This window comes from Marmota marmota, unplaced genomic scaffold, assembly GCF_001458135.2.
Source record: "Marmota marmota marmota unplaced genomic scaffold, marMar, whole genome shotgun sequence".
Taxonomy (NCBI): Eukaryota; Metazoa; Chordata; class Mammalia; order Rodentia; family Sciuridae; genus Marmota; species Marmota marmota.
The window spans coordinates 14,875,565-14,895,431 of NW_026000108.1; the positions used below are offsets into that span (position 1 = coordinate 14,875,565).

Here is a 19,867-nt window from a genome sequence, read left to right on the forward strand (position 1 = left end):
AGCCTTGAAAGAACAATAGTGAGTACAAATACAGAGATGATCAAAGGGCTTTCAGAACTAGTAGTTCATCAGGAGCATCACAGTTAGGATAAAAGGATACAATACAATAAAACAGGAATTCAATTTGACTGACATTTGATGTTGGACAGTGTAGAAGAAAATAAAGTTGGAAACAGGTTGCAGCCATTTCATGGAGGGTCTTCATACTGTTCACATCTTAGACATTACGTGGGACGCATTTAAACACAGGAGTCTTAAGTGAGTCTTTCAGATGATTTGTCTGGTAGCTTTGTTTCAGTGATGTGGCAAAAGAAAGGAATGTAATACAGGAGGCCTCTTAGGAAGCTGTTACATTGATCTGCAAGAGATGCCGGACAGCAGGAGCTAGTGGGGAACAGGAGGAATAGTGGAATGGAGACGAGTACAGTACCTAGTATAGGAGCAGAATTAATGGGAGTTGGCATTTGATGAGATGAGGGAATAATGGAGAAGGATGAACCAAGATGATTCCAGCCTTCCAAGCACAGGTGATGGGGAAGTGGCAGTTCTATCATTGCACGTGAGGAGCTGAGGAGCAAAACCAAACCTGGCAAGGGACATGAGGGTGGGCTCAACCTGTGAAGTATGGAAGTGCCAATGGCTCTGCTAGAGGTGCTAAAATGATGTGACCTACCTTAGGTCCAGAGCAAGACAAGGACCAGGGGCAAAGATTTTGGAGTAGTTAACCTAACAAAAACAAAGGTGATATTTAAAGCCTTTAAGTGTCTAAAAGAAGAGCAAGAGAAGACCAAGGGCCCACCTACGTCTAGGAAAGGGAAGTGACAGGGAAGGCAGGAGGGGGCCTCCAGGAAAAAAAAAAAATGATCTGCTGAGGGAGGCAAGAGACTGCTTTGAATAAACCAAGCTGTGTTCTGAAAAGCAGTCCTGGAATTTGATCAGCATACAGAGGATCTACTTCTAATAGGGTGATAGATAAGTCAGCCACTTTTCAGAGTGTTAAGAAAGGGAATGTTGAAAATATTGGAGATGGCAGGTGCAGAGAAATTGGAAGAATTTGAGAAAGGATTCTTGGAAAACAATGTTGCTCTGAAGAACAAACGTTTCAAGATGCAGAAACCTGTGATTTTAGAAAATAAGAAAGAAAGAATGGAGTGACGAGGGTGTGAGAGTTAAATAAGATATATATGGGAGCAAGATCTTCTGAACACAAGAAGAAAATGATCAGATACAATCATAGGAAAGGAGAACAAAAGCAGTTTTATAGAGTGACAAAGGAAGAATAAGTTACAGAAGAAATAATATAATGTATTGATAGCAAAATGGAATATTTGAAATGGTTTATCTTAGGCAGTCTGTTTTATTTTTTAATCTCAGGGCTTGTCTTCTACTTTGTATAATCTATAGATTTTATGTAATGGTGGAATTGAGTAGTATGGAAATCATACTAAATAATACATCCCATTGAGTTTGCCCATATTGAGGTGGTGGAGTATCAGATAAAATTACCATGAATTAAATATATGTGTAAAGATGAAAGCATATTTGAAGCTGTAGGTGAATTTTACTTTCCTGATTATTACATTTATCAGCTTTATCAGTAGAGCATCTTAGTAAGAGAACATATTGATCTTTAACACAAATGAGGTACGTTCATTCTCATTTATTATAGCAACATATCTTACTTCCTTAGTGACTTATTTTTCTCATTACTGTTTTATTTTTATAAGAATAAAGAACATAGGAAAGTTTAATAAAATGGAAATAAAATTATTATATGACATATTTAATATGCATAAATTCCAGGGTTTTAATACCTGATGAACTGAAAATTATAAACTCCCTTTATACTATTAAAATATTTAAATTATACTATTAAAATATTTAAATTATCAGTAGAATTCCTTTATTTCATGTCATCAGATATTTTTAATAGTGAATTGTTTTTCTGTTGTGTGGAATATCTTTATTTTTGCAGCTTTCTCAAAATTCTAAAAAAAGTATGTATTTTATGTACTGTAGAGAAGTGATCAACTCTTATAAATCTAGGTACATAATCATGAGAGTCTTTATTTTTCTTTTTCATGTTTTCAACTACAGAACCATTCTGTGGCACCTGCTAAAAAATTATTTGTTAAGCCATAGAAGAAAAATATTCTTTTAAAGACAAAATTTGAAGAAGGAAAAATAGAAAGAGGCTAACATGTATCTAATAACTTCCATGTAGAACGCTGCACAAGCATCATATAATTTCAGCTTCTCATTGTCCTGTTATGGACTATTTATGAAATTAAATTAAGTTAAATAGAGAAAATAATGCAGAAGAATGTGTTAGAAAACAACTGGTAGATTTCTCCACAAATCCTCTTTATACTGATGATTTTGCCTTGGTCTAGGATCTGCCTCCCTATTTGTGGACTAAGATTCTGATTTTGACTACACTTAATTATCACATCTTTTAATTATATATTTATTTTGTGGTTATTTTTTAGCATCTGCCTTCATTGCTAAACTGTAAGCTCTATGAAGGCAGAAACTAGTTTGATTCTGATCACCACTGAATACCCAGCAACAGATTTAGCACCTTCGCGCATGGTAGACACTTGATAAATATTTGATTAATACCTATTGGATGAATGGATAATTTTAAAATTTAATTAAACATTTAGCGTGGGATTTATCTTGAAAAGATATAGCTATACTAATATTTAATAAATAAAACTATAAGAAACAGCCTATTATCTCCCTGCAACAAAGTTGTACTTTAGAAGGATTAAAGCAGTAAGAGAAAAGTTATACAAATAAAATGTTTAATGCTTAAATGGGGCCTGGATATTGAAAATTAATTAAGTTCATCCATTTCCCATAAGGGTTTGGATTCCACTCTTTACATGTTTCCAATATTCTTTTTCTTTACTCTGAGCTGACCAATTCAGCTTTTAATCACTATGCTTCTTCTTCAGATATGAATCAAATTTAACCATACAAATTAGTCTTGGCCATCTTTCTCTAAAGTCAAATTTTCTCTCAAAGCAGACTATAGACCTTTATTTCAAATCTCTCAATCTCTCAAACATTAACCTCTTCCATTTTGGTGTGTGTGTGTGTGTGTGTGTGTGTGTGTGTGTGAGAGAGAGAGAGAGAGAGAGAGAGAGAGAGAGAGAGAGAGAATGAAAAAAGTTAGGAAGGCTAAATTGTCTTCCATTTTAGATTTACCTGACCACAAAGCCTACCTTTCTGGATCCCAGTATAAAAGAAAGGCAGACTAAACTTGGTCTTTGTGGGAAAATGTAAAAGAGAAAACTGAAAAAGTCACAAAGAGAGAAAGATCAAAACTTAGAAAAACTGAAGGGGAGAAACTTTTAAGAAAGTTACCTAGCAAAACTGAGATCTGTTTCTTTTCACTTCATATCCATAAGCTATGATAATAATGTCATCTTTCTTATTCTCTGCATTTCTCGAATTTTCTCGGTATAGACCATACCACAGTTGAATTTGATATTTTTGATTAATGTCAAAGCAGCAAGCTTGATGTGGGCAGTACCATGTTACTTTTTCTCACCACTTAATGCATCAGTACTTCTCAAAGTGTGAGTTGAGATACAGACAGTGTTGACAGCAGGTGGGAGGAGTCTTGGGCCCACCATCTGGAGATCTCCTGAGTCTCTGTTTTTCATAGTTAAAAAAAATGACAAAGGAATATGAATCAAATGAAGAGAGTGTAAATAGGGAAAATGTGTAATGTAAGATAAAATCAGGCATAAAATAAAGATAATGTTTTTGCCCTGGAATCTTCCTATCACTTTGCTGCTTTAAACTCTTCTGGTGAAAACCTGTTCTCAAAGGGGTTGAGTGCCTCAGGCAAGTCCGGACACGGTCAAGTCCATGGCAACAGAACCCTTAATAGCAAATTGATTCTCTGTGTATCAAACTTTTAATTCCTTCAATAACATTTTGAGGCGTTAAGATTTTATATACAGGCAACGGACTGTCATAAAGCAGACATTTTGTTCTCTTCAATCCAGGGATAGACTTTTCTGTGGCATACCACCTTTTTTAAGTTGTTCTACAGAAATTCCGTAAATCGTGGAAAATACTTAGTGAGAATGTGGGTTGTGATAATTTAGCAGGGCTTATTTACTCTACGGGTGCTTTTGTTTCTGACTGGGAAGCCACAGTTTTTTGTTGGTTTGTTTTGGTTTCATTCGTCTGAGAGATCAGGGAAAACTTCAAATTATGGGAAGGGGCAGAATTATGGGAAGCAAACTTCTCAGGCCTAGGTCTTTGGCATTCCTTCTAATGTCTTCAAAGATGCCTTACAGATTTTGAGAAGTTATAATAATTTTATTGGAGGTGCAAATCAAATGGATAAAATGTAAAGGGAATTCACTTACCCTATTACACTACTGCAATAGTAAAGAAGGCTCTTGAAAGAGACTCCTAATGATGGTGATTAAATATGAGCTTTGGGGGTACTTTTATTCTTTTTCTATACTCTAGATCATCATATGTATAATTAAAAAGTAATGAAAATAGCAGAGTTTCTTGAACACTCATATGATTACAACAAATTATGATACTGAAGACAACTTTCGAAACTTTCTTCTTCTCCACTTTTGTCCAAATATTTCCTCTTATATATGTTTAAACCTTTTGCAGGCTATTTATGCATTTATACTTTCTGAAATACTGACTCCATACTTCTATTAAACAAAATCTAATTTTGAGTCCATATATTTAAATGTGTTCAGACTATCTATATGTAGGAGTGTGCAATTTAGATTTGATCAACCTTTCCATTCTGTATTGACTGATTTAAAAGAACTACAAATATGAGATCAAGCATGAAGTTATAATTGTTTAGTGTGCACTTAACAAAGTTCCACCTAATTGCACAGCTATCATGCTATGTAACTAGTTGTCTTTATTTTAATTATTCAGATTTTTAAAAATAAATCTTAAATGTAAATATGCTATACAGTTTGCCTATTTTTTATAGTATATGTACAATAATTTGACTTTACTATTCAGACAATATTGATAAAATATTTAATTAAAGCAAATTATATAAAAATTTTTAGGTATATTGGTATGAAAAAAGCAGGGTATCGTCTAAGTTTGCTTAGTTAGTTAGGTTGATAATTTCCAAGTGAAAGTGTTTTCACTATGAAAAGATTTTTCCCTACAAAAATATTTAAAAAGTAATTTTAAAATATTTTAAAAAGTGTTTCTATGCAATGGAAAGTAACTTTATGGTAAAGGAAATTAGGGTAATTCTATTTCCATGCACAGTTATTCTAGTGCACTTCATTCCTGGAGCCCTTTTTAGCAATTTGCAGCTTTACTGTGTCCTCAGACTTAGGGTTCTTCTGATCTACTCATCTAATTTCCCAGCCTAGAATATGGCTTTGGCGTTATGTATTTTACACTACTGTGCTGTTCAGATTAACTAATATCAAAAACTCTCAATATTTATGTTTATTAGAAATACATATAGCACTTTTTAAAAGTCTTGCATCATAATTAACACCTTCTTTACGGAAAAAAAATTTGCAAAAAATGTGATATGTTCATTTGACTTCCTACTGAAACAGAATGTGGGAAATTATGTATTCTTTAAAGATTATCAGAAAACTTTTTATTTGGGGGGGGGGTTTGGAAAATAGTTTTGTTAGTGTTTTATGTCAATTTGTCTTCAGAGAAGTAGGGAATTGGAGTTATAGTATGAAACTTTGCTTTGAGTTTCTCACAACAGCAGAAACTAGGTAGTACTCACTAAGTACAATAAAAGGGCTAGTTATTTTTCTATTGAATCATATATCATTTTTCATAGAAATATTATTAAATAAGTAATCTTAGCATCAAAATAAAGCCATAATTAATATATATGTGCAAGTCAATATATTTTAACCATGATTAAGTGCACACATATAATTAGAAAAACAAAATAGTAATATTTCATTACAGATATTTTTATGAGTAGTCATAAAGTCATTTTATGTAAAATAAACCTTTCACACAAATATTATTCACCATTATTTTTATTCTTTCATGATTTTGTATTATGTTTTCTGAAATTTTCTTATTGTGATTTCATCAGAAGGACCCAGAAAAAGACATAATAACTTACCTTTCTACAAAATAAAAAGCACCAATTCACTATTTAGCATCAAAAAGAGAGCCCTGTAGTATGTTCCCGCAGAACAAACATGTCTCATTATTTTTAGTTATCGGTAGCCATACAAAGCACTATGATTTTGATAATTCCACAATGAAATTGTGTGCGGAAAATTAGTTTTGCATATTGAATTCTACTTCTAGGTCCATAAGCCTTAGTTGATTTTGCTAGTAATCACTAGAGTATTATTTTAGCAGAATTCTCAAATTTATATGCATATTTTGAGCAATCTTTAATTGACATTTAAAGAAATAGTTGAATAATTATTTTTAAGTGTCTGTATATATCCACTACCTGCAAAGAAACTCTTTTTATTAAAACTTTGTACTTATGATAAGAAAATTATTTTATATATGTTTTTCTCAACTTATTTCTTATTTATAGCTAATTTCACAAAAAGTTACATGTATACTATATATATATATTACATATGCATATCATACATACACACAGATGCTTCCATGCATTTTTGTTGATTTGGATGATCATTTATTTAGAAAGTTATAATGACTTTCATATGAGAAACTGAATCAAAATTTTATAATATTTATTAAGTGAAAATGAGTCTAGTGAAATTACAAATGAAATGGAGGGAAGGGCATACAAAAATGACAAGGGCAGCAATTAATGTGCCCAATAGAAATGAAAATCCCAATTAGTTTCTCTTTAGAAGTCCAAAGAGAATTGGGCATACTGGTACATGTCTGTAATCCCAGCCACTCAAGGGGCTGAGGCTGGAGGATCACGAGTTCAAGGCCAGGCTCAACATTTCAGTGACACCCTGTCTTAAAATAAAAAATAAAAAAGAATAGGGATGTAGTTCAGTCATAGAGCACCTGTAGTTTCATTCCCCAGTACGAGGGAAAAATAAAAATAAAATAAAAGAAGAAAAAAGTTCAAACAGTCTGATGAGTACTAGTGCAGTAGAAGAAAAACTGGTAGACAAGTAGCATTTAAAAATATATACATATTTGAATGCCTACTCTGCATCAAATACCATGAGTGAAAGGACACAGTCTCAACCTTCAAAATATCAACAGTCCTGACAATTGAAGCTTTACACAGACAAGATTTTTAAAACTATATAAGAAGTCATCATGCACATGGAACATAGAGAAAGGAAAACCATGCTCTGTCTGGAACAATTGAGAAACCTTCAGGTTTGAGGATATGTTTTGCAATCAGAGAAACTAGCTTTCCAGGGAAAGATCCTGTGTAAAATTCCAGGAAGGTGAGAGAGTGTGTGAGTTTGGGGAAAATTAGAAGTTTGCAGTTGTTAAAACATGAGTGGAAGCTGAATCTGTGAGAAGAACTGGTCCAGAGATGACTCCATGAAAGAAGGGTTGGCGCAAGAGAGTAATATGATTAGATTTGCTGGTTAGAAAAACCACTGAAACCTGGGGCAGGGAGAGCAGGTTGGAGGAAGGGAGCCCACCCAGAGTGCCTTGGCCACAGTCTCTACACGGGATAATGAAGGCAGACTTGAAAGCAGAGGAGATGGGAAGTTATTACCGAAGGTGATTCTATCACTATTGTAGTTGATCCCCTAAAACTTCTACAGGGAAAAAAAAAAAAAAAATGAAACCTCTCACATATAAAATGCAAAATGTGTCGATTTTGTCATAAAATGAAGACATCTGGGGTACAAAGTGTTGCTCAATCTTAGAATGAATGAAATTGTCGTTTATTTTTTAACAGTTATGTTACAGATTTATGGTTCATCAGCTAGAAAGACTAAGTTAATTCCAATGCTACTCACGATCACAGTATTATCTAGATTGAGGAAAAAGGTAATAGATAATTCGAATAATTTGAAGAACTTAGTGCAAAGATGGAAGAGAATGGAGACTATTATCGGCTCGTTGAGTGATAAGTACTTTTAAAAATGATATATAAAAATAATTTACAAATGTTTTAAAAATGAAAACAATTAACACATGTGAGACTTAGCTTAGTGCCTAATTCATAGTTAAGTGTCCAATATGTTGTAGTTATTTATGGAAAAATGAAAACAGAACTGTTGTTTTTATTTCTTAAATTGATAAAAAAATTGTATATGAAAACTGTGTTATTGACATTATGAGTCTATAGTCTATCCTTAATTTGGTGAATCCATTTGTTTTTGTGGTAAATCTAAACAATTTGATTATGTATGCATATATGTTTGCATTTAAATATGTGTCCACATGTATACTTGTGTGGGTATTTTAATACCTATTCAGAAAGTGTGTCTGCCTTCAAACACAAACACACACCTGTATACACATGCACATGTGCACAAACATGCAAATCCACACACATTTTTTCCCTGGGGTAAATGTTTAAAGACCCAAAGAAAAAAAAGAGGTCATTTCTCTTCTATGAAATTGTCAACCGAATTTACGCTCAAGCAAATATATTCTAGAATGACATCAGAAGAAATAAAAAAGATTAAGGAAATGGATAATTTTCAGGAACAAGTCATCCCAAGATAGGGATGACTGATAATCAATTAGTATGGACACAGTCCTAAGGCAAAAATGCTAGCTGTATGCAAAGCATGTCCCTCTGGAGGCCAATATTCACTCAGCTGTTGAAGATATTTATTAAACTTAGAATGTTCTGGAGACTGCTATAAGAAAAAAAATAATATTATGCTCTAAAATATGCTGGGTCCTTCTATATAGGGACATATGAAGAATTTCAACTACATGCATTTACTACTAAAGTTGGAAGTAACTTTCCAGAAATATAATGTGCCTACTTTGGAATTATTATAACTAGGTAAGAGGATCCCTAATGTTAAAGGAATATTGATGTTTCTTCCTTTTTCAAATGCTGGGCTGAGGTTTTCTATGATGAAAATATATTGGCTACATTGAGCAATTTAAGATTCAGAAGCTGAAGTCATTGCACCGCCCCTCCCCTCGCCCCATTAAATTCATGTTCTATTCTCTGGCAGCTGTTTTTGCCATTTATGTTAAAAGCAGATGGAGAAAATGCAAAGAACTGTCAGTTTTATTGCCATGTATAATCAGCATCTGGGCTGTATGTTTCAGACACAATCAATCTAAATTCATATTTTACTGGGTTTGTAAAAACTTTCTGAGCTTCTAAGACAGTCTTCAAATTATAGAAAGTGTTATAGTTTAATCATGTTGATCATAGAAATTAGAAATAGTGTGTATTGTAAGTACATGTGTACATGTTTAATATATAGTTGTCTGCAAAATTGTACTTCTAATTGGTTTAAAAATATTTGTTTGGAACCACACATATTTATTTCACATTAGAGAACAAATCACGAAATAGCTTTTTTCTTTTATGTAAAAGTATGTGTTGCTAATATATGTTGTAGATATTTTAATCATATAATGCTATATATTATGTATATTTATATATGAATACACATATTCTCAAATTTTAATTATTTTACTAATTTTATGGTGAAAACTGCCATGTATTTTTTTACATCTCATGTACTTTTACCAAAACATTATGGTAAACTCTGTTTTCTCCATATTTCACAAAGAGATGCTAAAATAGAGAGAAAGAAAAAAGCTTTTATAACTAATCAATGACAGGTTCAGAATTAATCCAAGTCTACATAAGTCCAAATCTTATACTTCTAATCATTAAAGAAAATAAGTTAAAAATTTACATGTAAACACATATAAAAAGCATTTAAAGAGGTATTAAGAAGCACTGTGGAAGATTTAGCATGTAAACTCTATTTTTTTCAGTTTCTCAAAATAGTTTGAATTGAAAATAATGTGTAAGAATTTAATGCTGTGACCTGAGAGTATAATTTAAAATAGAATAATGTTGTTTAATATCTTATAATAATTTTTAGAATTAGTTTGGGATTTTTTAAAATTGCCCACTCATAGTATGTGTCTATGCCTTACTGGTGTGAGATCTGCTCACTAATAACCACTATAGAGAACTTTATAAGCCACAGAAAACTTCAGTCCACATGTGGCGGAATTGGAATTCACTGGGTTGAACAATGTACCTGCTGTGTTCCCAGGATTAAAGCAGAGGGATAGTACATGATTTTCCATTGTTTATAATCTTTGAAATACAACTAGAAAGTGCTATATTGAAATTGCTTCTCATTCTTTAGGAACTGTAAATGTACAAAATTGTTACTATAAAATAACAAGAATTAAAGAGCAAGAGAGAAAAATATATGGATGGGAAAGGGGAAGGACATACATAACACATATGAGGTTTTTTTAATGAAGTAATTAGAAAACTGTCTTCGCTTTCTCATCTCATTGAGAATGCAACTAAAATTTCCTTCTAATTTTGATGAAGCTCTAACAGTCATTGCATTGATTTTATATAGACAGTATATAAACATATAAGTAAATTATTATGCATATATGTATACAATGATAAAATATTTTTAATTTGATGACATAAATTCTTAAACAAAGAGGTTCTGATCACATTGACATGAAAAAGTCTTCTTTGTAGTATCAATACATGGAAGTTCCTCTTATTCACTTGCTAAATCTATTTTTACTTTCAAAATCAAAATACTGTCTTTTCTCCAAAGAATTGGCATTTGGAAGGCTTTAAATTGGGTGGGGGGCAGGCTTCATCCTCAGCATGCAAATATATCTTAGCCATTATACTATCTGTTTTTGTAACCCTGGAATGCTTTTAATTAGATTCTTCATGGAACAATGGATTCAAATTTGCACTCTCTAAAATTCAGCAGATTTTTGCCATTAAAGCAGAAGATTAGAGGATAGCAAAACTAGCTCTGCTTTTTTTTTTTTTTACCTTAACCCAAAACTTGAATGTTTCTTATTTTTTATATTAAACACTTTCCTCTCTTTTATTGTAGGGTGATGAGTGTTATTTATAGTTTACAAAATATATTCTAAAGTTCTCATAATGAGAAAGAAAAATACTTTATTCTAAAATCCTTAAAGTTTTTCTTAAAGAAGAGACAACAGGCATTTTGCAATTTTTAAAATTTGTTTGACATCTGTCATTAGTAGTATATTTTCCTACTTGAGAATCTTTCTCTTGGAATGAAGCATGCAATTATGTTTTTTTTTCCTTAATGGACTGCTGAGACAGTGTAATAAAAAAACAATTAGCTGCTGAGTCAGTTTAAATAACAGTATAAGTTTTTCTTCAAATACTTTTCCTGAAAAAGTGTGAAAATAAATAGATAATAAAGAAAAGAAAGCAAATACATTGTACATGCCATCGCTTTGCTTTCTATTAGGTATATTGTAAGTGAAGCAATTTTCAACCTAAAGATGAAATCATGGTACATTGCAATGATACATACAGCAGTAATATATTATGTTTGAAGTGTTACTTTTGCATACTACTTCATTATACATTCTCTTTGTTTTATAGCATTTTCAGTATGCATTTTCTATAAAAACTGGCCGTACTCATCATATATATATATATATATATATATATATATATATATATATATATTTGTTTTGTTTTGTTTGTTACTTTAATAGGGATATATATCAATATAATTAACTAAGTTAAACATAAATTATTGTAACAACATGTATTTAATTGCCAATAGAATAATGATTGAGTGGTCATTAAAATTATGCTATGGTCAGAGACTGTAACATAATAAATGCCTTTTAAATTTTCCAAGAAAAACCTGGAGTCATATTAAATGGTAGTATTAGTATTAGCTTGTCCATATCTGTGAATTCAGGATATTTACATTTCAGAAGTCTCAGTACTGAATGTAGCATTTTGAAACAAAAACTTGTATTGAAGAATCATCTTTGAAATCTAACTGAAAATTTAGACTCTTTATCAATAAAACCTCCATGATGATCTGAATATGTCTGCTTTTGATCTGGGTTTCCAGTTATACAAGAAACACCAATTATTTGTAGGGTTAGAGAATGAATGAAGGACAATTATCAGTGGTTTTTTTTTTAAGATTATTTTCAAGGATCTGAAATGGTATTTATAAAAAGTAACTGTGCAATCAAATTATATATTGCTTTTAAAGAAATCTACTACTCACTAAGAGGTCATAATTTTTCCTCATGATAGCACTGTGTTATTGTGAACAGATCTTTAACACATTGATATGAAGTTTCATGGGCTGAGATTCAGAGAAAGTCTCTTGGTCAACTGTATTCCATCTAGATCTTATGCTCTTTGTATTTTTATTGATTAAGTTTTAAACTTCTTAAAATTTAACTATAAGAATGGATCAAGGCAAAAAAAAAGCTTCTCTAAACCATCTATTTAAGACATACTAATCAATAATGGAATAGTGAAATGATTTAGACACTCTTTGCTATGTTTAAAGCTTTAGAAAAATGTCCTCTTTCTTAAGATCCAGATAAATAATGCAGATGCCAATCCATATTTTCTTCAGATGATTGTTTTCTTGTCTCCTGAGGTAAATTTGCCCCTTGAGATGTAACAACCTGTTGAGCAGAAAAAAAAAAATGCATGTAAAATAATATTTAAATGCACACATATATACACAAAATAAATATGTATCCATATTTATTTTTATTTATGTGTATGTAAATATATATTTTTAATCCAGGCAAGAGAATATAGGATGTGTCAGGTCGTTCAAGAGGAGGATTTAATATAGGGAATAGGTTCAAGAGTTGTACACGGGTGACGCAGGGAAAAAAAATTCCCAAGACCATAAAGACCAAAGAAGAAGGTAGTGTTAACAAGTTAGGAGGTGAGTGCGGCAGGAGCTGAAATTAAGAAGAAGAGGAGGTGAGTGCTGTGAGTTTTCTTAGAGGAATGCAGGAATTCTTAGGCTTTTGTCCCCCACCCTTCACTCTTCCACTAGTGCCTACCACATGCTAAATGTCATGGAAGGCCAGTTGGCCAGTGAACCTGGGCTGTGTGGTTCACTGCAGTGAGCACAACAGAAGAGACAAAGAGGATGGGGAATGTGTTGAGGATGTTTATATGGAAGGAATGAGGTTAAGAGGAAACATCATTTGATAAAAAATATTTACCAAGTGACTTAATGAAATCATGTTGGTGTCTTTCATAACTAGATGCATAAATTCTTAGCTTTCTGTGACAGTAAGATCATAGAGTAGAAGATACCACAGAGCTATTTTCAAATCTGTAATTTTAGTGTATCATAAAAATTCTTTGGTTGTGTTTCAATGCACATTGCTGCCTTGGTTTTTATGTGAATTGTTCACATAATGAATCGACCAGAGTCCAAATTGTCTCACTGAAAATGTCTATAGCATTTACGGGTTTAAAATTTAAATTGTTTCCTCCTAAATAGCTTCAAAGTTACTTTTGTGACTATAACAATTTTTTCAACCTATAATTTTATTTTTTCTGGTATGGAAACAGGGGGTTTATAAAATTTAATATTCAACCATAACTTATTTTGTGGAAGAGTTATGCTTATCTCTAAAGGTATATCATATACATATGATATATATACCTGCATATTTCTCTTATATGTATGTTATTAAAATGTCCCCCATGCTCGTTTCTTAAAATTGCTTCCTTTTTTATATAGAATCCAGTTACAAATGATAACCTGTGATGCCTAAAAATTTGAATAGTTTTATTATTTTTTAAATTGTCTTATTTTTAATTTCAATCTTGTTCCACATTTAGGAGATAGCACAAATAATTTTAGAGGAAAAAAGAAAATGTCCTCAAGAAAAGCACTTTTAGTGCTTTACCTCTTGGCATGGATCCTGAGCTTGATGTAACATATCTGAAAGTTCATGTTTCCATTTAAAAATTGGGTTTTTTCATTGCAGACGTTTGGAACAGAACTCAATCAAGGTCATTCCTCCTGGAGCATTCTCACCATATAAAAAGCTTAGAAGAATGTAAGTGGACAATATTGTAGAACAAATATAATCATTAAAATGATGCAAGTCATGACCATGCAAGAAAATCGATGTATGAATATTGGATTGTTTGACAACTTAAATATTAAGTGATGTAATCTTCTGATTGCTAGTCCAATAATAACATTTTGAACTCAAATAAGTAGACCATGTAATTTTAAAATTCTAGGTCATCTAGCATATTGATTTACACAAGTGTGAATGTATGCTGATAGTATGCAAATTCTTAGATGCTTTATTATCAAAATAAGACTTGGAATTCATAATGACAATTTAAGCAAATAGCAGATGGTTGGTTAGAAAAGGTTATTGTCTTTGAATTCAGAATTCTTGTCGTTTAATATTGCAAACTTTATACATGCAACGATAGGTGCAAACTAACATACAAAAAACATAAATAGCCTTCTCCTACAGTAAACCTCACTGACATCTGTTTAATTTAACCTAACCTCATTTCTGATCTTAGTGACCTGAGCAATAATCAGATCTCTGAACTTGCACCTGATGCTTTCCAAGGACTGCGTTCTCTGAATTCACTGTAAGTATAGATGGCTTTGTTGAGAGAAGCAGAACCTACAAAAAAATGGTTGCATTTTTTAAGTTTAGGCATAAGACAAAAATACTATCTTAAATTTTTGTGATTAATTATTAATGATTAATACTATTATTATTAATATTTCATCATTTTTATTGAGAACTTCCCCCTGTCATTAAAATTAGCCCATTTTGGGGATAACTTATAGTTTGATAATTTGCTAACAAAACAAGAGTAAAGTGCTCCTTTTTTGGACAACTTTATTCTCTCAAAAATAAAGGGGAAAATATTTATTTTGAAGGAACTACTGTATTTGTGGTCTCTGAACATTTAGGCTCTGTTGCTAGGTTATTGCTCCTTTTAGATGATGCTCAATGTCTTGCTGAGAAAGGGGTAAGGGGATGACCAGAGAGAGCTGCCCTCCTCTCCTGCTGAATCACCTTCAGGTTTCCCCGAAAGAAGGAATTTTAATCTCTGAAAGAACAAAGATAAGAAAGAATTGGGGCTTGTTAATGTCAAGCAGACTTTCAGGGAGATAACCATGCAAATTAAAGATGATCTAAAATAAATTCATAAATATGCTATTCCTTCAAACTGGTAAAAGCTTTTAGAAGTCCAGCAAGTAAAATAACCTTTCTATCAAAGTCTAGTTTCCAAGTGGAGGCTGGCTTGCTTCCTATTGTTGAGTATGTGCTTAGAGAAGGGGTCTCACTGATGTAAATTACTGCCAACCAGTTCAGAACTTCAAGAGTAAGGGGGAACCAGTTTCAATACCATGACACATTGTGCAAGTCCCAGAAGAACACCTCAAGTTGGTGGAACACTTTCCTCTCTCTGATAGCAATGGAAAAGAAGACAGGCTCATCTGGGCACATGGATGTTCAGGATGTTGTTCTGCCCGGAAAGCTGCAGTTTTCTTGGCAAAAAGAACATGGAAAACTTCTCAGATTCATTTGTGTTCCTTTTATGACATTTGGAGATTTGGTTAGAGGAAGCCCAAGATGAGAGGAATAGTAGTTGGCAGAAAATACAAAGTATAGTCGTGTACTGCTCTCAGGGTGGGCTGGCAGGTTATTAAATAAAAAATTTAATTGTAAAACTCGATCAGTCAGATTGTCCAAAGAGAGCTGTGTACCTAGTAAGCAATACTACCCCCAGCCATGGGGAAGGACAGAACAAAGTCAAATGGCTGTAATGGTTCCTGGTCCTTCAAGTATCTGTGCTTCAAAGACAACCATTAAATGTCAAGAAGGAGACTAACCAGTGGAGAATTCTTATTTCTATCTGTTTTCTTGCAGAGTTTACTCCTAAACTTTATTGCCTTAATAATATTTCCTCTTTTCACATTTGTTTAACCCCTTGCCAACTATCATTGTTCACTTTTGTCTCCCAAATTCTTTAGGGGTCCATGTGTAAGATGTTTGATTGCTATATTTACATTTCCTACAGTCTTTTCCTGGATTAATGTTAACGGTTCTGACCAGCATGTTGCATTTCCTTATTTGAGATTCTATGAAAACGTAAATGTAGTATCTTAATTTTATCTTCTGCCTTCTCTTTACTGTACTCTTTTAAAGTTGCATAATATTATACTTTTCAAACATATATATCATTGTTTTTAATTTATAAGTATAGCACTCTTTTTTTATTGGTGCACCACAATTATACATGATACTGGGTTTTATCATGCCAATATTCAAACAGGCACGTAATATAACTTGATCAATCTCATCTCCCAGTACCTTCTCTTTCCATTTCCTCCTTCCTTCCCCTGATCTATTTGCTCTACTATACTGGATCTATCTTTATTATTGTTGTTACTATTATTTTTAGTGCATTATAATTACATATGCATATAATTAGGATACATGGACATAGCATAATATGGTAGATTTTTTTGTTTTCCAACACTTCCCCATGTTCTCTCCTCATCCCCCTTTCTCTGCTTTACTGGTCTCCCTTGAATTTTCCAGAGATCCTATTTTTTAACTCCCTTTCTTGTTTTTTTCTCTAGCTTCCACATAGGAGAGAAAATCTTTGACTATCTGAGTCTGTTTTTTTTTTTTTCACTTAGCATGATGTTCTCCAGTTCCATCCATTTACCAGAAAATGATATGATTTCATTCTTCTTTATGGCTGAATAAAACATCATCTGGTATATATGCCACATTTTCTTTATCCATATTTTCTTTATCATGGTCTATTGATTAGCACCTATTTGGTGCCCATAACTTAGCTATTGTGAATTTTGCTGTTATGAACATTGGTATGCAAGTACAACTATAGTATGCTGATTTTGTTGTTTAGGATTAATACCAAGAGTGGGATCATAGGTTAGCTCTGTTCCTATGCTTCTGAGGAATCTCAAATTGGACCATAAATATTTTTTTCAGGAAAGGCAGTTTATAGATTTCTATGTTGGACATTTTTTTTTTCTCTTAAGTAGTTCTGTCTTCTGCCAGTTTTCAACAAGGCAGGAAAATACAGACTGGACAGGATCAGTTGCTGTCTCCTGCTACCTTAATGTTTAAACCCATTAGTGTTTACCTGGGCCTAGCTTTCTAAATTTTCCTTCTAATAGCAGCTACAAAAGCAGCCCTAAGATTTCCCAATTGTTCCAAAGGACCATTGAAAAAAAATCTCTATCAGCATAGTTGTGCCTTACATGTAGTAACTTAATGTAAGCCATGCATAAAGAAACTAGAGAAGCTACCCAGGTGTTATTCTTTGCATTTGGATGTTATTATCCAAATCCCCTCACTTATTTTTTTTTCAACTGAGATAAATTTCTATCTTTCGATTTATTTCTAAATTTTCTTTCCCTCTTTAAATTGTGGCACAATTTCTCACTGGTCTTCTTGAAGAAGACTACCGCCCATTTTCACTGTTCTGGTCATTGGATTTTTATATTTTTGATTCATTTTCCTTGGTGTCATTTTGATTCCATTACTGTTGGGGGGAAAACCCTTACCTACTATTCCTATACCTTTTTTTGTAAAGAAATCTCATTTCCTTCACATTTTTATTATAATATTTTTCTAGTTGATAGGTCATATACCAACGACATCCATACGTTAGATTTCCTACATCCTTACGTATTTTCCTTCTCTTTTTCACCATGTACTTATTTTGTCTCATTAACAATGGATGTTTATTAGTTTTTTAGCATGGTCTTTAAGAAAACAGATATTTGTTGGAGAACAAATTTCATGGTATAATTATGAGACCACTCCTATCAGTCCTCCTCTCAGTCTCTGTCAGCCCACAATAGAAGAAAATGACCCAAGTAACAAACGACTAAAGCATTCATCCCTCGACTTTTATGAGGTTTCCCACAATTTATATGCATCTTTGTTTTCTTTTAAATCTCTACAGATTCAATATGTGAATCTCAGTATTTAAAACTACTCTTTTGGGTTGCTTTTAGAAGCCACACCTATTCATCTCAATCATATCAGTGCCTCATGTGTGGGCAAATGATGGACATACAAAAATTATAGCTGGATTCAATTTAGTTGAACATCACATTTAAAATCTAGCAAAGCTACTGGCACATGAAAGAGCATGGTGTATGTTGTGGAGTGAATTAATGAAATGGCATTGAATTGAATGTCCTGAATTGGTGTCATCTGCTTATTTGTGTCCCCTACGGCCCCTTCTGATCCTATTTTTGACCTCAAGATATACATTTGTTCATGCTTTCTTTACCTTTTCTTAAATTCCTTTCCACTTTTTCCCTAACAACATAGAAGTCTCCCTTTTGTTCTTATATTTTTTAATTGCTTTTTTCTCTATTTCTTTTATCTTCCTAAAAAATCTACATTCTATACAAATGAAATTTTATGTTGCACTACGTAGCTGTAACCCTGGAATCTAAACAAATGGACTGTCTCTTTATACTGCCTGGCACCCAGCTTTATTCATTCCCTTGATTTTTCTTCATATTTGGTAATATATCCCACCTCTTTGACATCTTAAAAGGGGAACAGAATTTCCTTCTTTCTAGACATACCTCTTATATTGTTATTTTCTTCCTTCAGACAGAAATCATGTACTGCTGCCAGACATATTAATTATTCAGAATTTGATTTCACCTTTTTTTCTTCATATATTATGACATCATTTATCTTTTCCAAAAGATCATCTTTCTGATTTTTTAAACTAATGTATGTTTATTGTAGAGGGTATAAAAATACAGAAAAGTCATATAGAGTCAAATTCACATCACCTCTAGATGGCAAAGAACTTTTTTCCTCTGTATATATGCATATTCATTGAGAAAAATTAATATAACACTGTATCATAATATTTTGTTGTTATTGGCTTTTAACTTTTTTTTAATATACGATGGACTATCACTGAGCTACCTCACAGAGAAGTACCTAGTGCCTACTGAACTCTGTGATTTTTAAGCAGGATCCCATTATGTTGGCAAGGCTAGTCTTATACTTCCAATCCTCCTGCCTCAGCCTCGTGAGTAGCTAGGATTACAGCTGTGAACCACAGTGCCTGGCTATTGCTTTGTTTTTGTAATTTTACCTAAAATATCATAATCACTTTAATATCTCTAAATATCCTTCAAATTTGATTTTTTTAAATCATAGTAAACTATGTATTTCACAGATCCCTATTTGAAGATTTGAGACATTTTATCTGTGTTTAATTTTTCAATGTTACAAATTGTGAATGATTAACATTTTTGTATATATTGTGCAATCTCTGTTTACTTTCTTACATTGAACTCCTATGACTTGAACTACTAAATTAAAATTTATGTAAGTGTTGTTATGGGTCTTGATGTGTATAGCCAAAATGTCTCCTCACAATATAATTTCATTCTTCTTGTACACATACTTCTGACACCCCAACTTGGGGTGGAGACAAAATAGACAGGCATTACTACAGACCTGTTGTCAAATAGTAGGCATGATACACCAACAGTTTACATTCCATTAATTTGTTCTTGAAATCCTCTCATTTCACTTTTTTTTTTTTTTTTTTTTTTTGGTTACTTTACTCCTTGATTTGTTTCTCGGATAACTTGTCATCATTTCACTGGTCAGTAAGAACCTCTCTGTGTGCTGAAGCCTTGTTAGGGGACTAGGGATACTGAGGTTGTTGCCATGTTCTCTCCCTTACTGGCTACACTTAGTGTCTGATCAGAAGCGGGTACCTTAACAATGCATGGTGGCTCATATTTCTTTGGGGAATAAATATTTCAAAAATTTTCATAAATCTATATTCATGGTTACTGTCTCCACAAATCTTTCATTTCTCCACCATACAATTTATATGCTTAAAAAT

The 19,867-nt window shown here is 32.5% G+C and overlaps 1 protein-coding gene across 5 annotated transcripts in view; it reads left to right on the top strand.

Moving 5' to 3' along the window:
• The window catches only part of Slit2 (slit guidance ligand 2), a 342,136-nt gene that overhangs the window by 240,363 nt on the left and 81,906 nt on the right, over positions 1 to 19,867 (top strand). For all 5 annotated transcript variants that reach the window (XM_048784262.1, XM_048784264.1, XM_048784263.1 and 2 more), the window contains 2 exons: positions 13,936 to 14,007; positions 14,495 to 14,566. In XM_048784262.1, coding sequence (XP_048640219.1) covers positions 13,936 to 14,007; positions 14,495 to 14,566 — 144 coding nt within the window. The remainder of the gene's footprint in view (positions 1 to 13,935; positions 14,008 to 14,494; positions 14,567 to 19,867) is intronic.